The following is an 18,832-nucleotide window of genomic DNA, read 5'->3' on the forward strand; positions in this document are numbered from 1 at the left end:
TTGGTCAGGTCCACACGCCTTCAGGTTATGTTTGGGCTCTGGCCACGCCCCAAGCCTAGAGCATTCTTCATCCCGCCCAGGGGTTTGGACTAGCCACAAACTGGGCACAGACCACACCGTGCTAAGAATCCGAGCACTGGGATTGGACACTTTCTCGTTAAGCCCCTGAACCTGACCACGCCCCCAAATAGTCGCACGCTGTTCAGACTCTGGCTTAAGACTGGCCACTGGGCGTAACCAAGCCTCCCCACAGATTCGGGCACTGGGAGTGGCCACATCCCGCCACGTCCCGCCCCATAATGACGTCTCTCTCCTATCAAGTGGAGCACGGCCCCGCGGTCTCCTCTGTGCCTGCGGATAGGCCTAGTACCTTTGATAGTCCCGCCCCTAGTTAGACCCCACCTCCGGGAGTCAAACCACTCCTGACCCAGGACCTTCTGAGCTGAACTAGCGACATCTGCCTTCACTGATCCTGGTCGGCCTCAGTTTCCCCCTCCAGAAATCGGCCAGGGCTGCACGCGCTCTTCCTTTACGCCAGTCCCGATTCCAAGCGCTTGAGCGCGACCCGTGTCCACCTCCGCGGCGCTCAATAAAGTTGCTCGCTTGTTGCCGTCCCGCCCGCAAGAGAGGCGGAGCGCGCCGCCCAGCAAGTCTCGCGAGAGTCAGCGGCGTCCGCCCTTGGGCGCTGGGAGCCCGGGCGTCTTGCGGTGCGGGGCCCGGGGTGTTCCGTCATGGCTAAGACGCTTCTTCACCAGTACTGGGACATCCCCGAAGGTACCGAGTGCCACCACAAGACCTACGCCACCACCAGTATCGGTGGTGCCACTGGTGAGCGCCGGTCGGGTCCCCAGGGCGGAGGGCGCAGGGAGGCCGTGGGGTCACTGGGGGCTGTCCGAGGGCGTCCTGGAGGGGCTGCGGATCCCGCGGGGTGGCAGTGGTCATCGTCGGGGTGTCTGGGGCGGCCTTGGGACGCTCGGGGCCTCTCGTACAAGATAGACTTTGTGGGGGTGTCGGACTAACTCACAGGGCGCAGAGAGGTCATAGGGTCACTGGGAGCAGTCCGAGGGGGTCCCATGGGGGCTGGGAATCTCGCGGAGTGGTACGTGACCATCGTCGGGGTGTCTGAGCCGGCCATGGGGACCGCTGGTGTGAGATAGACGTTGTGGGGGGATGGGTGTGGCAGGGTTGGAGGGCCCTGGAAGGTCGTGATACATGTGACAAGCTGGCCACTGGAGTCGTCAAAATCCCTGGGTGCTGGCATTTTGAGGTTATTGTTGAAACGCTCACCAGCCTCTGGGAAAGTGATGGAGTGGGAAGCGGTGGAGTGGGACGGGGCCATTATCGGTGTCAGAGAAGCTGGAGGGTTCTGAAACTTTCCAACGGGTGTCTTTGAGATAGTTTGGGAGGATCGTGGGTTATTATTGAGGTGTCTGAAGGCAGAAGTTTGAGAAGGTTCTGGAGTGGGATGAGGTCTTTGTAGGATCCAGGAGAACTGGGTGGTCAGAGACATCTGAAACTTTTATTGGGGGCCATCAGAGGGGTCTTAGGGGCGCTGTGGAGATGATAAGTGAAGTGAGTCAGCAGCTACCATAAGGGTAGCCTTGGGGGAATCTGAGGGGATGCACAGCCCTGGCAGTCCTCTGCAGGGGAGACCCTGGAGTCTAGCCTCTTCTAGTCTCCTTCCCAATCTCAGTCTGAGACATAGGTATGATGGGTTTGGGGGCCACCTCTGTATCTCCAGCTCCTGCAACAGGGCCTGGCAGAATTTGAGTCTGCACTGGGAGGCTTTGCATTAGGACTTAGTCAACGCTACCATTTTCTGCATATTTAATAAGAAGCACCGTTACCATTTTCATTTCTCAGAGGTGGAAACTGAAGGTTAGAGAGGTGGATGAACTGCCCCGGTGTCTTTGGGAGCCGGGCTGCAAATCCCGGTCTGCTCCTGGGGGTGACTGGGGCAAGGAATGCGCCTCCAGGGTCCTCCTGAAGAGTCTTCAGGAAGGCTGAAGGGGGAGCCCCAGGGGATGGGTTTTGTGGCATCTGCTTGAACAGAGCCTGGAGGGGGGCTTGTTGGAGGGTGTTTGAGGGGGTGCGGATGGAAACCTTTGACAGAGGCGCTATGTCGGGTGGTCGTGGAGAGACTCAGTTTTGGGGGTGGTCGCTGGCTTCCAGGAGCCCTACAGGGGACCCAGGGGTCTTCGAGGGCGTCGCTGTGTGCGTGTGTCACTCACTCTGCCCGCCCGCATTTTCTCACTGACCAACTCCACTCAACACTCAGGACCTGATTAAACGTGCTCCTGGATCCTCCCTCACCTCCCCGCTCCTTCCATCCCTGCCGCCCCTCAGCCCTCCACCCAGGGAACTTGTTCCACACTTGGCTTCCCTGGGATGGTGAGCCCCTGTAGGGCAGGGACCCAGGCTCTAGCCCAGCCCAGCACCCTGTGGGAACGCAATAACTGGAGGAACAAATGAGTGAGGGAAAGAAGGAAGGAAGACAGGGCAGTAACTAGGAATGAACGAATAAGTGACTTCGTGAGTGAATGAATGACTGTGAATGCATGAGAGGAGGAAGGCCCACGGTAACTAGGATGAATGAATGAGTGACTTGTGAATGAATTAATGAGTGAGGGAAGGTACACAGTAAATGAGTGGATGAATGTACGTGGGCCCACAGTTACAGATTGTGAGTGAATGGACGTGCACTGTGTCAAGACGGTCACTTCAGGAGGCTAGGGGCAGGCGGAGGGCCTGGGGAGGGCCTTTTGAGCGGGTGACGGGAGCCTGGGGAAGGGCCGAGTCGGTAGAGACTCTCGAGTGCTGGGGAGGGTGGCTGCGGCGTCTGAGGAGTTAGGTGGGCTCCCGGGGACGCGGGCTGGCACATCACCTACTGAAGGACTGCTGGGGGGAGGGGGCCAGTCCTTGACCCTGGGATAGTCCGGCACCTCCCAGGTCGTCCGCTCCCAGGTAAAGGACTTCTGAGGGGTCTTGGGATTGTGGGGCACTCTGTGTCCCACGTGGCCTGTGAACTGGGCGTCCGTCAGGCAGGACCGCAGGCAACTGGGGGTGGGGCCAATCAGGTTCCCCCGCCAGGACTCACTGCCTGACTGGGTTTGGGGACCGTCACTGAATCTTGTCAGTGGTTCTTCGGCAGAGGGTCCTAACTCCTGCTTCCTGGCCCAGCTCTGGAGATCATGCCTCCCCAGGTCCCAGGCAGGATGGGGAGCCCCCTCTGATTCAGCCTCTTTACAAGGTGGGGTTTGGGGGTGGGGACGTGTGAGAGAATGACTGAAGAAGGGGGTTTGTTGGGCCAGGGCGGGCCGTGCAGGCTTGGGGGAACCCCAGACTCTGGTCCCCTCCCCCCTTCCCAGCCTTCAGCCGCTCTGAGGGGAGCAGGGACCCTAGGGTTCATCGTGGGATCAGGAGGGATTCGATCTGGGGAGTCCCCAGGTGGGCGCCTTGCGTGAGGGAGCCTTCTGTGTGTGTGCTCTTTTCCTGTCGTCCCTGGGGCTCAGTTTCCCTGTCTGGGAAGTGGGGTGGCCCTCTTGGCCCTCGGGGTTGCTCTCAAGGTTACCCCCGCTGTGCAGTGTGAAAAGTTCCCCACAGCTCTTGTGAGCTGAACCCCAGCCAGGGCTGGGGGGGGGAACACTGCTCAGCCAGGAAGGTCACGTGAGGGCTGCACGCAAGCTGTGAGGTCTCCAGAAGCTGCAGGCTTGGGGACCTGGCGGGGCCCACGTCCCTGGGGCATCGGTGAAGGTGGCGCTTGGCCTTTGGGTTAGACCCTTCTGGCTTCCAGGCGGCTCTGCTGGGTGGCATCAGGCAAGTCGCTCTGCCTGTCTGAGGACACCCCCCGCCCTGCCCACGAAGCGACGGATCAGAGGGGACTGAGCCCACTGGGCCCCAAGGAGGGTGAATGGGGTGGTGGGTGCCCTTGCTGCCTGGCAGGTGGCAGTTGTGTTTTGTCTGGGGTGGCCTGCTCACCCTGGTGGTCTGTCGGGAGAGGAGGGGTGCATTGTCCGCCCCGAGCAGGGTCAGCTGGAGGGTGGGGAGCCCCGTGTTGGAGCCAGCCAGCTTGCCTTCGGTCTAATGTCCACTGAAGAGGGTCTGGCTGGGGAGGCTGCCCGAGGCTGCCCCAGTCTTACCCCAGACCCACACACGGCCCAGGTCAGCGTTCCCTCAGGATGCCCCAGGCTAGGACCTCAGGCCTGGCCGCCCACCTGGCACTTGGCTCCAGGCCTGGCCCCCACCAGGACCCCTCACACGTAAAAGCCAACGTCAGGGGCAGGGCAGCCGGGGCGGCGGCAGAGATGTAAGAGCTGATGAGAGTGGCGAGGCTGAGCCAGCCAGGGGCGAGGGACGGGCCCGGTGGTGGCGAGGAAGAGGCCTTGGTGGCCCCGGAGCGAGCCTCCGAGCCTCTGCTAAGGAACCCTGGGCCCTGCGGGTGGATGCAGCCTGTCATGGGAGTGGGGAGCGGGGCCAGAGTGCCAGCGCAGCCGCCAAGGCCCAAGCCCATCCTTGCGGAGGCCGTGTGCTGGGCTGGTGCCCTGCGGGGGGCCAGCAAGGGCAGGGGGACGCAGGTGGCACTCTGTAGGCCTTGGTAGGGGGAGGCCTGGGGGCTGGAGGGGGCGGGTGAGAGCCCAGGCCTCGGAGCTGGGTTTGGGCCCCAGCTCATCGACTGTGGGACTGAAACAGCCCCTCCTGGGCCAAGCAGTGGCGCCAGGAGCCTCCTTGGTGGCTGCTGTGAGGGTGAAGGGAGCGGTCACCGTGTGATGGGGAGGGGCCTGCCCCCAGCCAGGGCCCGGGTCTGACTCACCTCCCCGCCCTTTCTTCCCACAGGCCTCATCGCCTCCGCCTACAGCGTGGCGCTCCAGACCCCGGCCTCCTTCCTGGAGGGAGTGGCGAGGACAGGACGGTACACGTTTACCGCAGGTGAGCGAGCGAGACCGCCCGGCGCGTGGGCTTCTCCTTCGCGGGCCCTCCCGGCGCTGGTCTGGGCCCCTGACTCAGACTCAGGGCCCGTCCCTCCCCTCCGCTCCTACAGCTGCCATCGGTGCCATATTCGGCCTCACCTCCTGCATCAGCGCCCAGGTCCGCGAGAAGCCTGACGACCCTCTCAACTACTTCCTCGGAGGCTGCGCCGGAGGCTTGGCCCTGGGAGCACGCAGTGAGTGAGCCCGCGCCCCTGACCTCTGCCACCCCTCCTCCCTCTCTTGTCTCCTGGGCCTGGGCCCGGTGGGGGCAGCGGGCAGGAAGAACGCGCATCCAGCTGCAGAGCCGGCCGTTGCCCTGAGAGCTCCCAGCACCGTTGAACCTTGGCCGCCAGCTAGCGTAGCAGTGGTTTCAGCTGTTGCTGCTCAGGCAGCTACCCGCGCCCACCTCGCCACACCCTCCCGCCCTCCTGGGGCTGCCTGTGACACTTGGCATGGCCCCCGAGGCCCCGCGCGTGGACTGTTCCCGCCCCTCCCTGCCCTCGCCGCCTCGCTCGCTCTGCTCCAGCCCCGTGGCCTCCTTGCTGTGCCCCCTGCACACCAGGCACGGTCCTGCCCCAGGGCCTCGGCATGCGCTGTGCCCTCTGCCTGAACACCCTTCCCCCAGATGTCAGCATGGCGGTCCCTCTCGCTGTTCCAACCCCCCACGTACGATCCAGGGTGTGTGATCCTGGCCCCCGCCCGCCCTCGCTTCGTATCTCTCTCCTGTCTGCCGCGTCTCTCCTCTGTCTGCTGCGTCTTGTCAGAGAACACGAGGTCGCCGCCTGTCTCCCCCGCCGGCCCCTGTGCATGCACGGAGCAGGTGGGGCTGGCCTTGGAGCTGCAGCCCCTCTCCCAGCACCCAGGGCCCTGCAGGGGAGCCGCTCTCACCATCCCCACTTTACAGATGCAGGAACTGAGGCTCCGGGGGGGATGAGGTGGCCCGAGGGCACCCGGGAAGCAGGAGCGGATGCCTCCCTAGTGGGAGGCGGGCCGGGCCCCGGGCCAGCCTTGCACAGTGGAGCCGCCTGGACTAGGAAGCAGACGGCTCTTCTCGCCTGGGCGGGGCGGGGGTGCGCGGCAGGCAGAGGCCACACTCAGATAAACCGCTGGGCCTAGGGCCCAGCAGGCCGGGAGTGCTCCGTGGACGGTTCCAGCAGGGCAGAGAGGGAGGATGCTGAGGAAGAAGGCCCGCGCCCTCCTGACCTTCGCTTCGAGACCTTGGCTGGGGTCTGGGTTTGACCAGCGCCCCTGAGCCTGCGATGGGGGTGTGAGCCCCGCGCCCAGCAGGCAGACCCCCTTCCTGCGGCCGCTCTCAGGCCACAGGCGTCTTGTGTTCTCCGCTTCCCGGACCGCAGGGCAGGCTCAGCCAGGACACTAGCTGAGGCCGACCAACACGCCATCCGTCCCCTCCCGCCCCCGGACCCAGCAGCCTGGACTGCTGCCTCCCTCCTCCCTCCTCCCTGCCTCAGTTTCCACGCCCGTCTTCAAAGGCACGGGGCCTGGGGGCTCATCCCGGCCACCCGAGCTTGGAGTGGGGGCTGTCCTCTCGCGGTCACTGCCGGCGCCCCGGGTGGGCATGAGTGAGCCGCCCGCGTGCGTGCCTGACGCCAGCCTCCCCGCTCTCACAGCCCACAGCTACGGGATTGGAGCTGCCGCCTGTGCGTACATGGGCATGACGGCCGCCCTGGTCAAGATGGGCCAGCTGGAGGGCTGGAAGGTGTTTGCAGAGCCCAAGGTGTGAGCCCTGCCGCCTCCTGGAACTTCAGGCAGGTTGAAATTCGTCTAAAAATAATAAATTCTGTGTATGTCTGTGTGAGTTTCCCCTGCTCCGTTGTTCTCTGGGGTGCAGCCCTGTCCGAGGAGTGCTGGGTGACAGGCCAGCGCTGGTGAGGGCCTCAGGGCGGATGCTGGAGGAGTGAGGAAGCGGCAGGAGATAAGGCATCTGGGTCTGTGCCTGACGGCCCGACGGCGCCAGCTGGGCCCCGGAGGAGGGAGCAGGCGTCGGGCAGGGGTCTGTGGGCCTCGGCCTGTTCTCTTGGCGGGCGGGAGCCCATGGGGGGCGGGACTGGGCCCTGCTGCCCACAGCCCTTCCTGCGCCCCCCCGCTGCAGGCCCCTCTCTGGGCCTCCCCCCAAAGCCAACAGCATGTGGAAAACACGCCCAGGCCCCATGCACGGCCCGTTTCCAAATTCCTGGGTGTTGGAGTGGAGAGCCCTGGACAGCCTGGCCCCGGAGCCTCGTCCCCGTCCGACAGGTGGGTGACAGGCCACCGGGAGCCCTCAGGGCAGGTGCCCACGGCAACAACGAGAAGAGGGACTTGAGGTCCTCGCCCGCTGCTGCCTGTCAGGCCTGGTGATTTAGGTGGCTCCAGAATGCTGGCACGGCCTGGCCCTGGGCTTTCTGCACAACTGGCTCAGTTCTTCCTGGAAGCCAGAAAGGAAGGCCCGGCATGTTCCAGCATACCTCGATGGGCCATAAATTAGGGCTCTCGGCGCCCCACCCTAGGGATCAGGGTCGGATGAGGGTGGGATCAGGTCCTGGCAGGGGTCTGGGCGCTGCAGGTGGCCCGGGGGCGGCAGGAGCGGGCCAGGCTGGTCACAGCCCTCACGCACCCCCTCCCTGGTGTGTGGCCCGTCCCTCCTTCCCCTTCCTCCTCTCTTGGGGGCCTGGACGTGGTTGAAAGCCAAGCTTGGAGCCTTGCTTTCCTCCTCTGTCCACCCCAGCTAATAACTCATCCGGGTGTTAAGCAGAGCACAGGGCCCCAGCCCCACGGCCATTGGCTGGGCTGGCCTCACTACCATTTCCTTATGCCACCAGCCGCCGAACAGCCATGCAGGTCCCTCCCAGCCCAGGCCCCTCAGCCTCTCCACCTGCCACACCGAGCCTCTCCACGCTGACACGGCCCCTCATCCAGCACGCCCTCCAGGGAGTGGGTGCTAGCGTCCACGTGCGCCCTGAGACCGGCCACCGGCTCGGGGTCACGACCGGGCCTAGCTACCCGAGCCTGGACTTGGGGGGTCTTTGAGAGAGGGTGGAGATGCCCCACCGGCCCATGGACTGGGAGGGGAGGGCCCAAGAGGGCTCTGGGCTCCGAGACCTGCGATCGAAACCCAACACTTGGTTCTTTCCTGGCTCTGTCTTCAGTTTCCCCGCCTGGGAAGTGGGGATGACCGGGTCCCTCCCTCAGAGATGTTCCCTGAAGAGGGAAAATAGCTACACCCCATGGAAGCGCCCTTTCCCTGCCCTCTAGGCGGCGGCCGGGGTCCCCTGCTCCTGCACCAGCCTGGTCTGTCCCTGCGGTTGCTGGCAGGGGGCGGAGCCCACCGTGCTCGGTCCCTCCCCAGGTCCCCGGCACCCTGCCCCGACCGCGGAGAAGTCAGGTTCCATCCCTGCTGCCTGCCTCTCCCTCCTTCCACGGCTTCCTGCCTGTCCCGCCCCGCAGCAGCCCGGGCAGCAGGGGCGACAGGTTCGAGTTGGTGGCGGGTTGGTAGCGTGGCCCCGTCGTCGCCGTAAATAGGGCCTGTGATCGTCATCGGGGCCGCCAAGGGCTGGAGCCGGGAGGACCTGTTCAAGGCCCCGCAGCTGGTCACTTCCCAGCCCCTGCACAGCAGTAGCTTCCAGAACCAGATCTGCCCAGGGCCCCCCTCACACCTACACCCTTCCTCAGCCCCCGCTCTCTTGAAGCCCAAACCCTGTGCCGGGTCCAAGGGCCCACAGAGCGGAGGAAGAGCTCATTCACGGCCAGCCAGCCCCAGCCCACTTCCGGGCCTTGGTTTCCCCTCTAGCTCAGGCCAGGGCTGTGCTGCCGCCCACCCAGCCCTTTGGGGGCTGGCGGCCAAGCGTTGGAGCGGTGCCCCCAGCAACGGCCCAGACCCCCCCAGAATGGGGCAGGAGGGAGCAGCTGCTCACCGGGCTCCAGGCAGCCCCAGACCCCTCAGCCGTTAACAGTACTAAGCTGTGAGGGGCCCGCATCATCCCCACACACAGGCCCCGGGGGCACGGCTCCTGTCCAGTGGATCCAGTTCCCCTGCTCCTCGACCTGGAACCCCACATCCTGCCGCAGCAGCCCTGACGTGGGGCAGTGGAGGACCTTTCCAGAGACACTCATCCCCCACCTCGACGAAGCCACCCCCAGCCCGACATCTGGACTAGCGAGGGGAGGGGGCGACAGGAGGGCTTCCTGGATGAGGCAGAGAAGGGAGGACCTGGGCATGGAGAGGTCTTTGCAGACGTGCACAGAGGGGAAGGGTGTCCCAGGCAGAGGACAGAGCAAGATCAAAGGCCTGGGAGAGGGCACAGCAGGTGAGCTATACAGGCCTGGGGTCAGTGGTGGGGCATTCCCTTCCCGAGGACCCTAGCCCTGGGGACACTTGCCAGTGGGGACAAAGCTGCAAGGACTGACCCAGCCCTCCAGGCCGGGCCGGGTCTCTGAGCTCTTAGCAAGCCGAGAAAATGTGAGCCATCCAAGTAAGAGAAAAGGAGAAAACCCTTCGAGCCCTTCCCACCTGCCAGCAGGGCCCATTTGTCGATGGTGATGTTGCTGTCATTTTGTGGGCTTGTTGCATCCTGACAGCAGCCCCGGGAGTGAGCTCTTGACATTAGTCCTGTTTTACAGATGAGGAAACTGAGGCCCCAAGAGGTGATGTCACAGGGCCTGGCTCACAGCAGGCACTCAGTGTTAGTTCTTTATTTTATTTTGTTTTTTCTTTTGGCCGCACGGCACAGCATGTGGGATCTTAGTTCCCTGACTAGGGATCAAACCTGCGCCCCCTGCAGTGGAAGTGCAGAGTCTTAACCACTGGGCCGCCAGGGAAGTCCCCAGTGTTAGTTCTTTTATTATTATAGCTATTGTTGGCAAAGAGCATTGTAGACTGTCTCTGAAAGACTTCCCATGTGGTCGCCGTGGCAGGAACAAAAGCAGCCCAGTGGGACAAGGGAGGTGTTTTTGCGGCCAAGTGATCTTAAAAAGCAAAGTTATACTCTCACAAATTCCTGTAAAAAGTTATATTGGACGTGGGCTGCAGGACACACGACGCTTTCGAGGAGGCCCCACAGGCCTGCCGTTTGCCCCTGCTGGAACTGGAGGCTGGTCCTCTGCCCTCTCACCCCTTTTCACACCCTTCTGCCTTCAGAGTCCATCCTGGGTCTGCCCACATCTCACTCCCTCCGCAGCTCGCACCCAGGTCCGGCCCTGCCTGGACCTGGGTACTCACCCCCATCCTGGTCTCCGGCTCCGCCCTCACCCCCAGTCTGTCCTCCCCACAACAGCCAGTGGCAACACCAGAGTCGGGTCACGTCCCCCCTCTGCCCACAGCCCTCCAGGGCTCCCACCTCCCTGGGGATAAAAGCCCAGGTCCTCCCCGCGGCCCACAAGGCCCTGCATGGCCTGCCCTGTCCCCTCCCTGCCCTCCCCTCCTCCCTCTCTCCCCCTCGCTCACTCTGCTCCAGACACACGGGCCTCCTCACTGTTCCTCCAACACGCCAGGCACGGTCCTGCCCCGGGGCCTTTGCACAGGCTGTGACCTCTGCCTGGACGTCTCTCCCCGCAGATGTCCCCTAAAACTCGCCAACTCACCTCCTTCAGTTCTCAGTTCAAATGTCACCTCCTCATTGAAACCTCCCTGACACGCCACCGAAATGGTGCCCCACCCAGCCCGCAGCGCCCCACACGCCGTTTACCCTCTTCTCTTTTTGTCCATCACACTTAACCAGCTTCCAAATCCCCCATCATCCTCCTGTGTACTGTTTAGTGGAGCATGGGACATATCCTGGTTGTTATACCCTTGGGTCAGCACCCAGCCTGGGAACACAGCAGAGCTCTGTAAATACATGGCCCAGCCCTGCTCTGGGCAGGGTCCCACTCACTTTACCCCCATAGATGATGGCTGCTGGGGGTGGGGGGAGGCGGGGACAGGTAGGAACTGTGTTGTGAGGGTCTCGAAGCCAAGACTTACAAGTGTTTACTGAGCACCTACGTGTGTCAGGCAGAGACTCGGGCCTGGGATCCCATCTTGCTTGTCAGCCAGCAAGACCAACGAGGCCCCCGCCTTCCTGGAACTCAGCCTTTGGTCTGAAGGAAGAAATAGTAAAACAGTAAAAAAAAAAAAAAGTAAAACAGTAAAATGAGCAAATATGTAAATTGAAAAAGAGTGATTTAGACAAAACCGTGCTTCAGAGAGAAAACCAAGGTGATGAGAAACCCAGCCAGAGGGAGGAAGGGCCAAAGCCTGGCATGTTCCCAGGTGGACACAGCAAGGCAGGGCAGACACTTTGGAATCCATCCTGCGTCCACCATAGCAGGCGCTTCAGGTCCTGGCCCATCTGAGCACCCCGGAAAGGGCTGCTCCAGGAGGGAGCAGGGGCCCTGAGTGCCTCGGGGCACCCACTGCCGCGCCCACACCGAGGGGAGGGTAGAACGAGCAGGAAGGAGACTGGAGGGTGGAGTCTCGGGAAAGGGAGAGCCGAGGCTTCCTGGCTGGGTTCTGGTGGGGGTGTGAGGCCCCGGCCCACCCTCACCACCCCACCCTCGAAGCCCGAAGCTGGGTTAGTCGTCTCGTCAGGGCTCTGGAAGTGGGCGGCAGAGCTTTGCCCCCTCTCACCCTGTCTGGCTCGACATCCAGGGCTCAGAACCCAGGGGAACCCCCAGTGCCCGGGATACAGGCCATCTCCAGCATCCTGGGCCAAAGAGTGACTGCCTGTGGGGAAACTGAGGCACGCAGCAGCCACCGGGCTGCCCGGGGGCCTCCAGTAGCTCCCCTCCTGTCACCCACCCTCCGTCCCTCCACTCTGGCCCTCCTTGGATTTGGCATCCAGAGAGGTCTGGCTGGGCCCCCAGCCCCGCATTGGCACTCACAGGTCCCTCCTCGGAGCCAGCCATGCCTCCCAGGACCTTCCCGGAATGCTGGGTGGTCGGCCCAGGTGTGAGGGGCTCAGTCAGGCCTGACCCCAGACCAGCCAACATCTCACCTTTGGGGGCCCTGCAGGCTCTGAACACTCCGGATGCAGAGCAACAAAGGTGTGAGCCGGGGGTGGCCAGGCTCCGGGAGCCGAGGGAGGCTTTCAGCTCAAACGGAGCGGCTGCAGGCAAACCCATGGCCTGGCCTAAAATTCCCCCCACGAACCCACCTTCTTTTAAAGTCCATCCAAATGCTTTTATTTTGCCCTTTTTTTTTTTTTTCACAAAAGCCTTTTTTTTTTTTTAACTTTTTGGCCGTGCCTTTCAGCATGTGGGATCTTAGTTCCCTGACCGGGGATCAAACCCATGCCCCCTGCAATAGAAGTGTGGAGTCTTAACCACTGGACCGCCAGAGAAGTCCCCATAGAAGTCTTTTTAAAATGTATTTTGCAAGTTTATTATTTTTTTTCAATCGGTAAAACAGACTCCGGCCACACAGTATGAAATATACCAAAGGGTGTTCAGGAAAGCCACCAGCCACCCAGCCTCCCCAGAGCCTGCCGGCCAGTTTCTTGTTTCTCCTTCCCACAGCGTTTCTCACCAAACAAGCACATCTGTGTATTTTTCCTTTCCCCTCAGAAACCATCACACTGTCAGTCCCTGCTGTTTTGCAGCCCATTTACGTGGCTCCCGTGTCTTGGCTACTGTAAACAGTGCTGCTATGAACATTGGGATATGGGTTCACACTTGGTGTTGTACATTCTATGGGTTTGGACTGATGTGTGATGACAGGTATCCACCATTGTATCATCATGCACGGTAGTTTCACTGCCTGAAAAATCCTCTGTGCTCCGGCTACTCAGCCCTCCTTCGGCCACCCCTGGCCGCCACTGATCCCTTTCCTGTGTCTGTAGTTTCGCCTTTTCCAGAATGTCCTGTAGTTGGAATCAAAGTCTATAGCCTTTTCAGATCAGCTTCTTTCACTTAATAACACGCATTTAAGCCTCCTCCGCTACTTGTCATGGCCTGATAGCTCATTTCTTTTTAGCACTGAATAACATTCCCGTTGTCTGGATGTGCCACACTTTGTTTATCCGTGTACCTGCTGAAGGACATCTGAGTTGCTTCCAAGTTTTGGCAATTATGAATAAACCCGCCATAGATATTCACGTGCGGGTTTCTGTGTGGACGTCAGTTTTCCACTCCTTTGGGTGAATTCCAAGGAGGGTGAGTGCTGGGTCCTATGGTCAGAGTACGTTTCATTTTGCAAGAAGCCGCCAAACTACCTTCCAGAGTGGCAGGACCATTTCGCACCCCAGCAGCAATGAACCTGAGTTTTGTTGCTCCACATCCTTGCCAGCATTTGATGTTGTCAGTGTTCCAGATTTGGGGCATTTCAGTGGGTGTGTAGTTGTACCTCACTGTGGTTTGTTTTTTTTAATTTTATTTATTTCATTTATTTATTTTTGGCTGCGTTGGGCCTTCGTTGCTGCACGCGGGGTTTCTCTAGTTGGGGAGAGTGGGGGCTACTCTTCATTGTGGTGCACGGGCTTTTCACTGCAGTGGCTTCTCTTTTTGCGGAGCACGGGCTCTAGGCAGACGGGCTTCAGTAGTTGTGGCGTGTGGGCTCAGTAGTTGTGGCTTGCGGGTTCTAGAGTGCAGGCTCAGTAGTTGTGGCGCACAGGCTTAGTTGCTCTGCAGCACGTGGGATCTTCCCGGACCAGGGCTTGAACCCGTGTCCCCTGCATGGGCAGGCGGATTCTTCACCACTGCGCCATGAGGGAAGTCCCCTCGTCGTGGTTTTAATTTGCCTAAATGTTTAGATAAACCTTTGTTGAGCCTCCTGTTGGGAGCCAAGCATGGTTCCAACATCTCTTGTACGATTCAGGCTAGGAAGGAGGTGCTAGTGCCTCATTTTGCAGATGGGGAAACCAAGGCTCAGAGAAGGATAGCTGTTTGCCCAGGGTCACACAGCAAATGGGGGTAGAGCCAAGGCCCTGTGACTAACTCCAGAGCACTTCTACCTGCAGTGTCCCAGGCCCTGTGCTGGGCACTAGGGACGTAGCAATGACCAAGACAGACCCAGTCTACCCTCCCAAGGCTCACAGTCCAGTGGTGGATATGGACTTGTGAGCAGGCAGTTATAGCTTGTGCTGACCAGGGCTGTAATGTGGTTGCACAGGCACAGGGCAGGGGGGACCCAGAGGAGGCACCTGACCTGGCCTGGGTGTCCAGGGAGAAAGGGGTGCTGAAGCATGTATAGGAGCTTTCCAGGAGAAGGGCAAAAGAGTGACCCAGGCCAGAGGAACAGCATGGAAGATGGCTCAGAAGTAAGAGAGAAAGGGACGTGGCCAAGAGCACCGACTCTGGTGGGAGAAGGTCCTAGGTTCCAGTCCCAGCTCTGCCACTGGTGGCCAATCAGCCCCTTCTCCCGGCCTCGGTTGCCACTCCGCAGTGTAGCTCGGCTGTGAGGATTCAGTAATCCCCGTGGGTGCCACACTGGGCCAGGCTGGCACGTGGAGAACCAGAGGGTGGGAGGAAGCCAGGAGGGCCAGAGCAGCACCCCCTCCGCCCCACCCCTGAGCATCTGGAACTCGGGGGTCCCAGGAGGACCTGGCCCGGGTGGTGGTGGAATCAGGTAAAAGCATCCAGAGATGCAGTCCCTGGTCTCCCATCTCAATGCAAAAGGAAATGGCAGGGTGCAGTGGGGGTCTGCTTCCTGCCCCTGCCCCTAATTGGACACTTCCTGCCCCAGGCTGGACCCCTGGTGGGCAGGGACCCCCCCACACACACACACCCCGCCCTCACTCACCATCTAGTCCCCATCAGTGAGGCCGCCAGCTGCGGGAGCCTCAGGCCCGGGTGTTCCCTGCCCACACTCTGCCCCAGTGACCATCACTAAAAATGAATAATGGGCGGAGCAGGCAGGACCTGGAGGGGTGGGGGTGGGGGAGACAGGCCCCGAAGCTCCTCCCACACCTCCTCCCCCAAGCAGTCCTCCCTCTACTCCAGCCCTGAGGAGCTGGGCAGGAGTCTCCTTCACCACCCAGCGCCTCCTGTGGCTTATCTAACCTCCTCTTAGCCTGCCTGCATGTGTTGGCGAGCTAAAGTTGTCAGATCAAGCAAATAAAAATACAGACGGCCGGTGAAGTTTGAACTCCCAATAAGCCATGAACCACGCAATACGTGGGATATATTTACACTAAAACGTGATTAATTTTCTACCTGAAGTTCAGATTCAGCTGGATTCTCTCTGGCAGCCCTTTCCTGATCCCGCCTGGGTGAACAGCAGGCCTCGGCTGGCCTTCCTGCGTTACGGGCAGACACCCGGATGCTGATCCACACTGACCCATCAGAGGGACCCCGGCCCCACGGGACCCTGGGGGCCTCCCTGTCAGGTGTGTCTCCCTCTGAGGTCCTGGGGCTCCAGGGGGCCTGGGATCAGGGCCCAGGTGTGGATGGGGGAAGTTAAGGCCGCATCTAGCTGCCAACTGCAGTGGATGTATTTGAATTTGGATGCTGAAATTGTGGCTCTGAAGAGGTCCCTGGGGGAGAGGAAAAGGGGGGGGGCGTGTGCCCACCACCCCCAAGTACCCACTGCATGGGGTCGCTGTTGTGTCCCCCAGCCTTCAGCAAGGCTCCAATGGTGAGAGCCCCGTCCCCGGAGCCCAGGTTCGAATCCCAGCCCTGCCCCATGCGAGTTGTGAGAACGCCAAGTGTTCTCTCGGTGCCTCAGTTTCCTCACCTGTAAAATGGGGATTAATAACAATACTGCTAATAATAGTACCAGCTGTCGGGGTCATGGAGAGGATTCAATGCATTCGTGTAACAGAGGAGCTTGGCCTGGCACAAAGCTAGTGCTCACTGAAGTGATGGCCTGTCCCGGCCTCCCGGCCCAGGAGGGAGGGGTTAAGCGGGAATCGGAGGCTAATTTTAGCCTTGATGACACCACCTGGCTGCCTGCCTTGTCCAAACATCCTCAGCCAAGCATGAAGTTCAAGGCGTCCCCCACCCCCCAACCTCTGACATCCAAGGAGCCTGTTTATTCATTCCTGTCGGCCAGAGCATTCCTCTCCCGCCCGCTGCCTGCCTGTGCCTGCCGTACGGCTCCCTCCGAGCCCCATGTCGCCCGCCGCGTGTTGCCCAGGGTCAGGACCACCTCACCTGTAGGCCCCTTGGAGACAGCCCGTGGCCAGGGGCAGTCGTGGGTGGGCGCAGGGAGAAGGGTGGACAAGAGTCACTCCTGCTCTACAGTCCAGCGTCCCCCGGAGTCTTTGTTTACGGTTCTCCGAGTAAGAGTCCAAGCTTCTGGCTGTGGGGACTCCCAGCGCCGTCATCCGTTCAGCACCTATTTACTGAGTGCCAAGTCCTGCTGGAGACCCAGGCCTTGCCTCCACAGGACTCCCAGTCTTGGGTACGGCAATGACAAGCCAGGAAACAGGAGAGTTTTTCCACCGTGCTTAATACTGTTCATTCATTTGTTCATTCGAGGCGTGTTTATTAAGGCTGTCCTGTATGTCAGGCACTGTTCAGGGTGCTTGGGGCTCCACAGGGAACAAAGCAGACCAGGATCCCTCATGGAGCTGACATCCTGGTTGGGGAGAGAGGCAAGAGACAGTAAATCACAGAAATAAGTCAAATACGTGGTCCAGTTAAATGGTAGTCATTGTTGTGGAGAAAAATAAAGTGGGAAAGGGGACGGGGAGTGCTGGCAGAGGGCAGTTAGCAATAAAGTGATTTGAGAGGGAGTTATTTGAGGGAACGAGGTGGCTGTCAGGGTGGAGGGAGTTCCAGGCAGCGGGAAGAGCACGTGCAAAGGTCCTGGGGCATGAACAGCGAGGACACGAGTTGGGGGAGATGCAGCAGAACCTGTGGGCTCTGCCTCGGGAATCGGTGGGGGCCGTGAGAAGGTCCGGAGCAGAGGATGAGCCCGACGTGGCCTGACATTCTCGTCTGGCTCTCCCCTCATTCTGAGGTCAATCCCCGGAACTGTCACCCTGCAGGCCGAGGGGCTGGGCCAGGGGCTGCAGCTGGTCTTTTGAGACCCAAGTGGCTGCAGGTGGGATTCCAACTGTAAATGAGGACTTCCGGGACATTTGGCGAGCCTGCACTGGGGGAAATTGCCGCTCTCTGGAGACCGCCAGTAGTGATGGGGGCAGGGGGGTGGGGGAATTCTGGGTACACCTTCCCCACATGGCATCTCCATATGCTTCCTGCAGGGCCGGGCCCGGTGCCCAGGTTGCCAGCATTCCTGGCTCAGTGTTTTGCCAGTGGAGGGACAGGTGTCTTAGAAAATTGGAAAACATCCTCTGACAACAAACCAACAAAATGTATGCTCTTCTGGCTCCTTGTCCCGACAGATCTTCTCCGAACCGTTTTCTTTCTTGCAAAATACCTTCATTGGCTTTTCTGACCCCGAAACTGCCACACACACTCCACCAGACTTTCCAGGGAGAGAGAAAAGGCCCTTTGTTCCCCGGCCCGCATAGCCCCTGGAATTCTCTGTCTCGGCAGCAGCAGTGCACCTAGGCGCTATTGTTTTTTTCTCACACGGTTTTGCAACAGGCTTTTTTTCCGCTCTACAATAGGTGGCCCTACAGCTTTCATTTCCAGAAATTGGAAAATGAAGCGTGTCCGGCCCGCACCTCCTCAACCCACCACAGGCTGAAATTTAAGCCCCACGAACCCGGCCAGGCTGGGGTGCTGGGGAAGGCAGACCCCAACGTGCCAGGGGGCCCAGGTGAAGAGAGGCTGGGGGCGGGCAGCACAGGGATGCCAGGTTTCTGTCACCTTGAGTTCCCACGCTCCCCTCTGCACACAGCAGCCCCATGCACCATGACGCCGGGCAGGGAGAAGCCATATCCTTTAAAATACCATCAGAGGGGAAACTGAGGCCCAGGCCTGTGAGTTTCCAGCCCCTGCCCACAATCCCGCCTTGCAGAGAAGGTGTGGGAGGATAATCACCTGAAGAGGATACCGGCATGGGCTCCGTTTTGCAGGTGACACGACTGAGGCCCAGAGAGGCTACGCCACTCACCCAAGGTCACACAGCTGCCGGCCAGAGAGACTCCAAAGCTCCTGGAGTCAAGAGGTCTGAGGCCAGATGGCAGCCCAGCTCCGCCACTTAGGGGCTGCAGGTGGATTCTGATGTTATATGAGGCCTTCCTGGACATCCCAGAACCTTCTGGGGCTGGGGGAAATTGCTGCTCTGCCAAGGGAGACTGAGTTGGGTGCAGAGGTGAAGTCCAGGCGCTCTCTGAGCCTCAGCGGACACCCGGGGACCCCTGTGATGCCTTTGACTGGAGCCAGGCCCCAGGATGGGGGGTGGGGGCACTGGTGGGTGAGGTGGGCGGCTGCAGTGCCAAGCCCACCAGTGAGCCCGGGCCTGAGCCAGCCTCGCCGGACCCATGGCTCCCCTGCCACACACACCTCACACCTGGGGCCCTCCCAACGGGCTGGCTACAAGCCAGGATCTTGGGAGGCAGACGGGGCCCTCAGGGGGCCAGGCCAGGGTTTCCTTGCAGGCTGGGGCAGGGCCAGTAGGTACAGTGTGGTCGCCACCTCCAACTGAGATGATGCCTGGCAGCTGACTACCTCTCTGTCTCCCTCTTTCTGGAAGTTTTTATGAGGCTCAGAGGGGAATGGGAACCCTCCTTGGGCCCCGGCCACCGGGGACGACATCAGGAGACACCAGGGCGCCCCTCCTCGTACCCAAGCGCCATCCCGGTCCCACATCGCACGTGTGGTTCGTTTCTCACCCATCCCAGGCTGGGGTGGTGTTGGGGGCCTCCTCTTGAGCCGCCAGTTGCCCCTTGGATCACAGCCTGAGGCCCCAGGGAGTGCATTTTCCAGTGGGCTGGCAGCTCCCTCACCCACCAGCCCAGGCTGAGCAACGCGCTAGGGGTCCGACGCGGGCAGAGACCAGGGCTGGGGGCGCAGACGGCCCCACCTCAATCCCCATGCTGGTCCTC

At 60.9% G+C, this 18,832-nt stretch overlaps 1 protein-coding gene across 1 annotated transcript; it reads left to right on the forward strand.

The window, feature by feature from the left end:
- Positions 1-644: 644 nt before the first annotated feature.
- On the forward strand, positions 645-6,782 carry NDUFA11 (NADH:ubiquinone oxidoreductase subunit A11). The gene is made up of 4 exons (XM_024745840.1): positions 645-828; positions 4,834-4,926; positions 5,039-5,161; positions 6,596-6,782. The coding sequence occupies exons 1-4, from the start codon at positions 732-734 to the stop codon at positions 6,706-6,708; spliced, it is 426 nt and encodes a 141-aa protein (XP_024601608.1). The 5' UTR covers positions 645-731; the 3' UTR covers positions 6,709-6,782.
- Positions 6,783-18,832: the final 12,050 nt, after the last annotated feature.

Source organism: Neophocaena asiaeorientalis, unplaced genomic scaffold (genome assembly GCF_003031525.2).
Source record: "Neophocaena asiaeorientalis asiaeorientalis breed wild unplaced genomic scaffold, Neophocaena_asiaeorientalis_V1.1 scaffold357, whole genome shotgun sequence".
Lineage (NCBI taxonomy): Eukaryota > Metazoa > Chordata > Mammalia > Artiodactyla > Phocoenidae > Neophocaena > Neophocaena asiaeorientalis.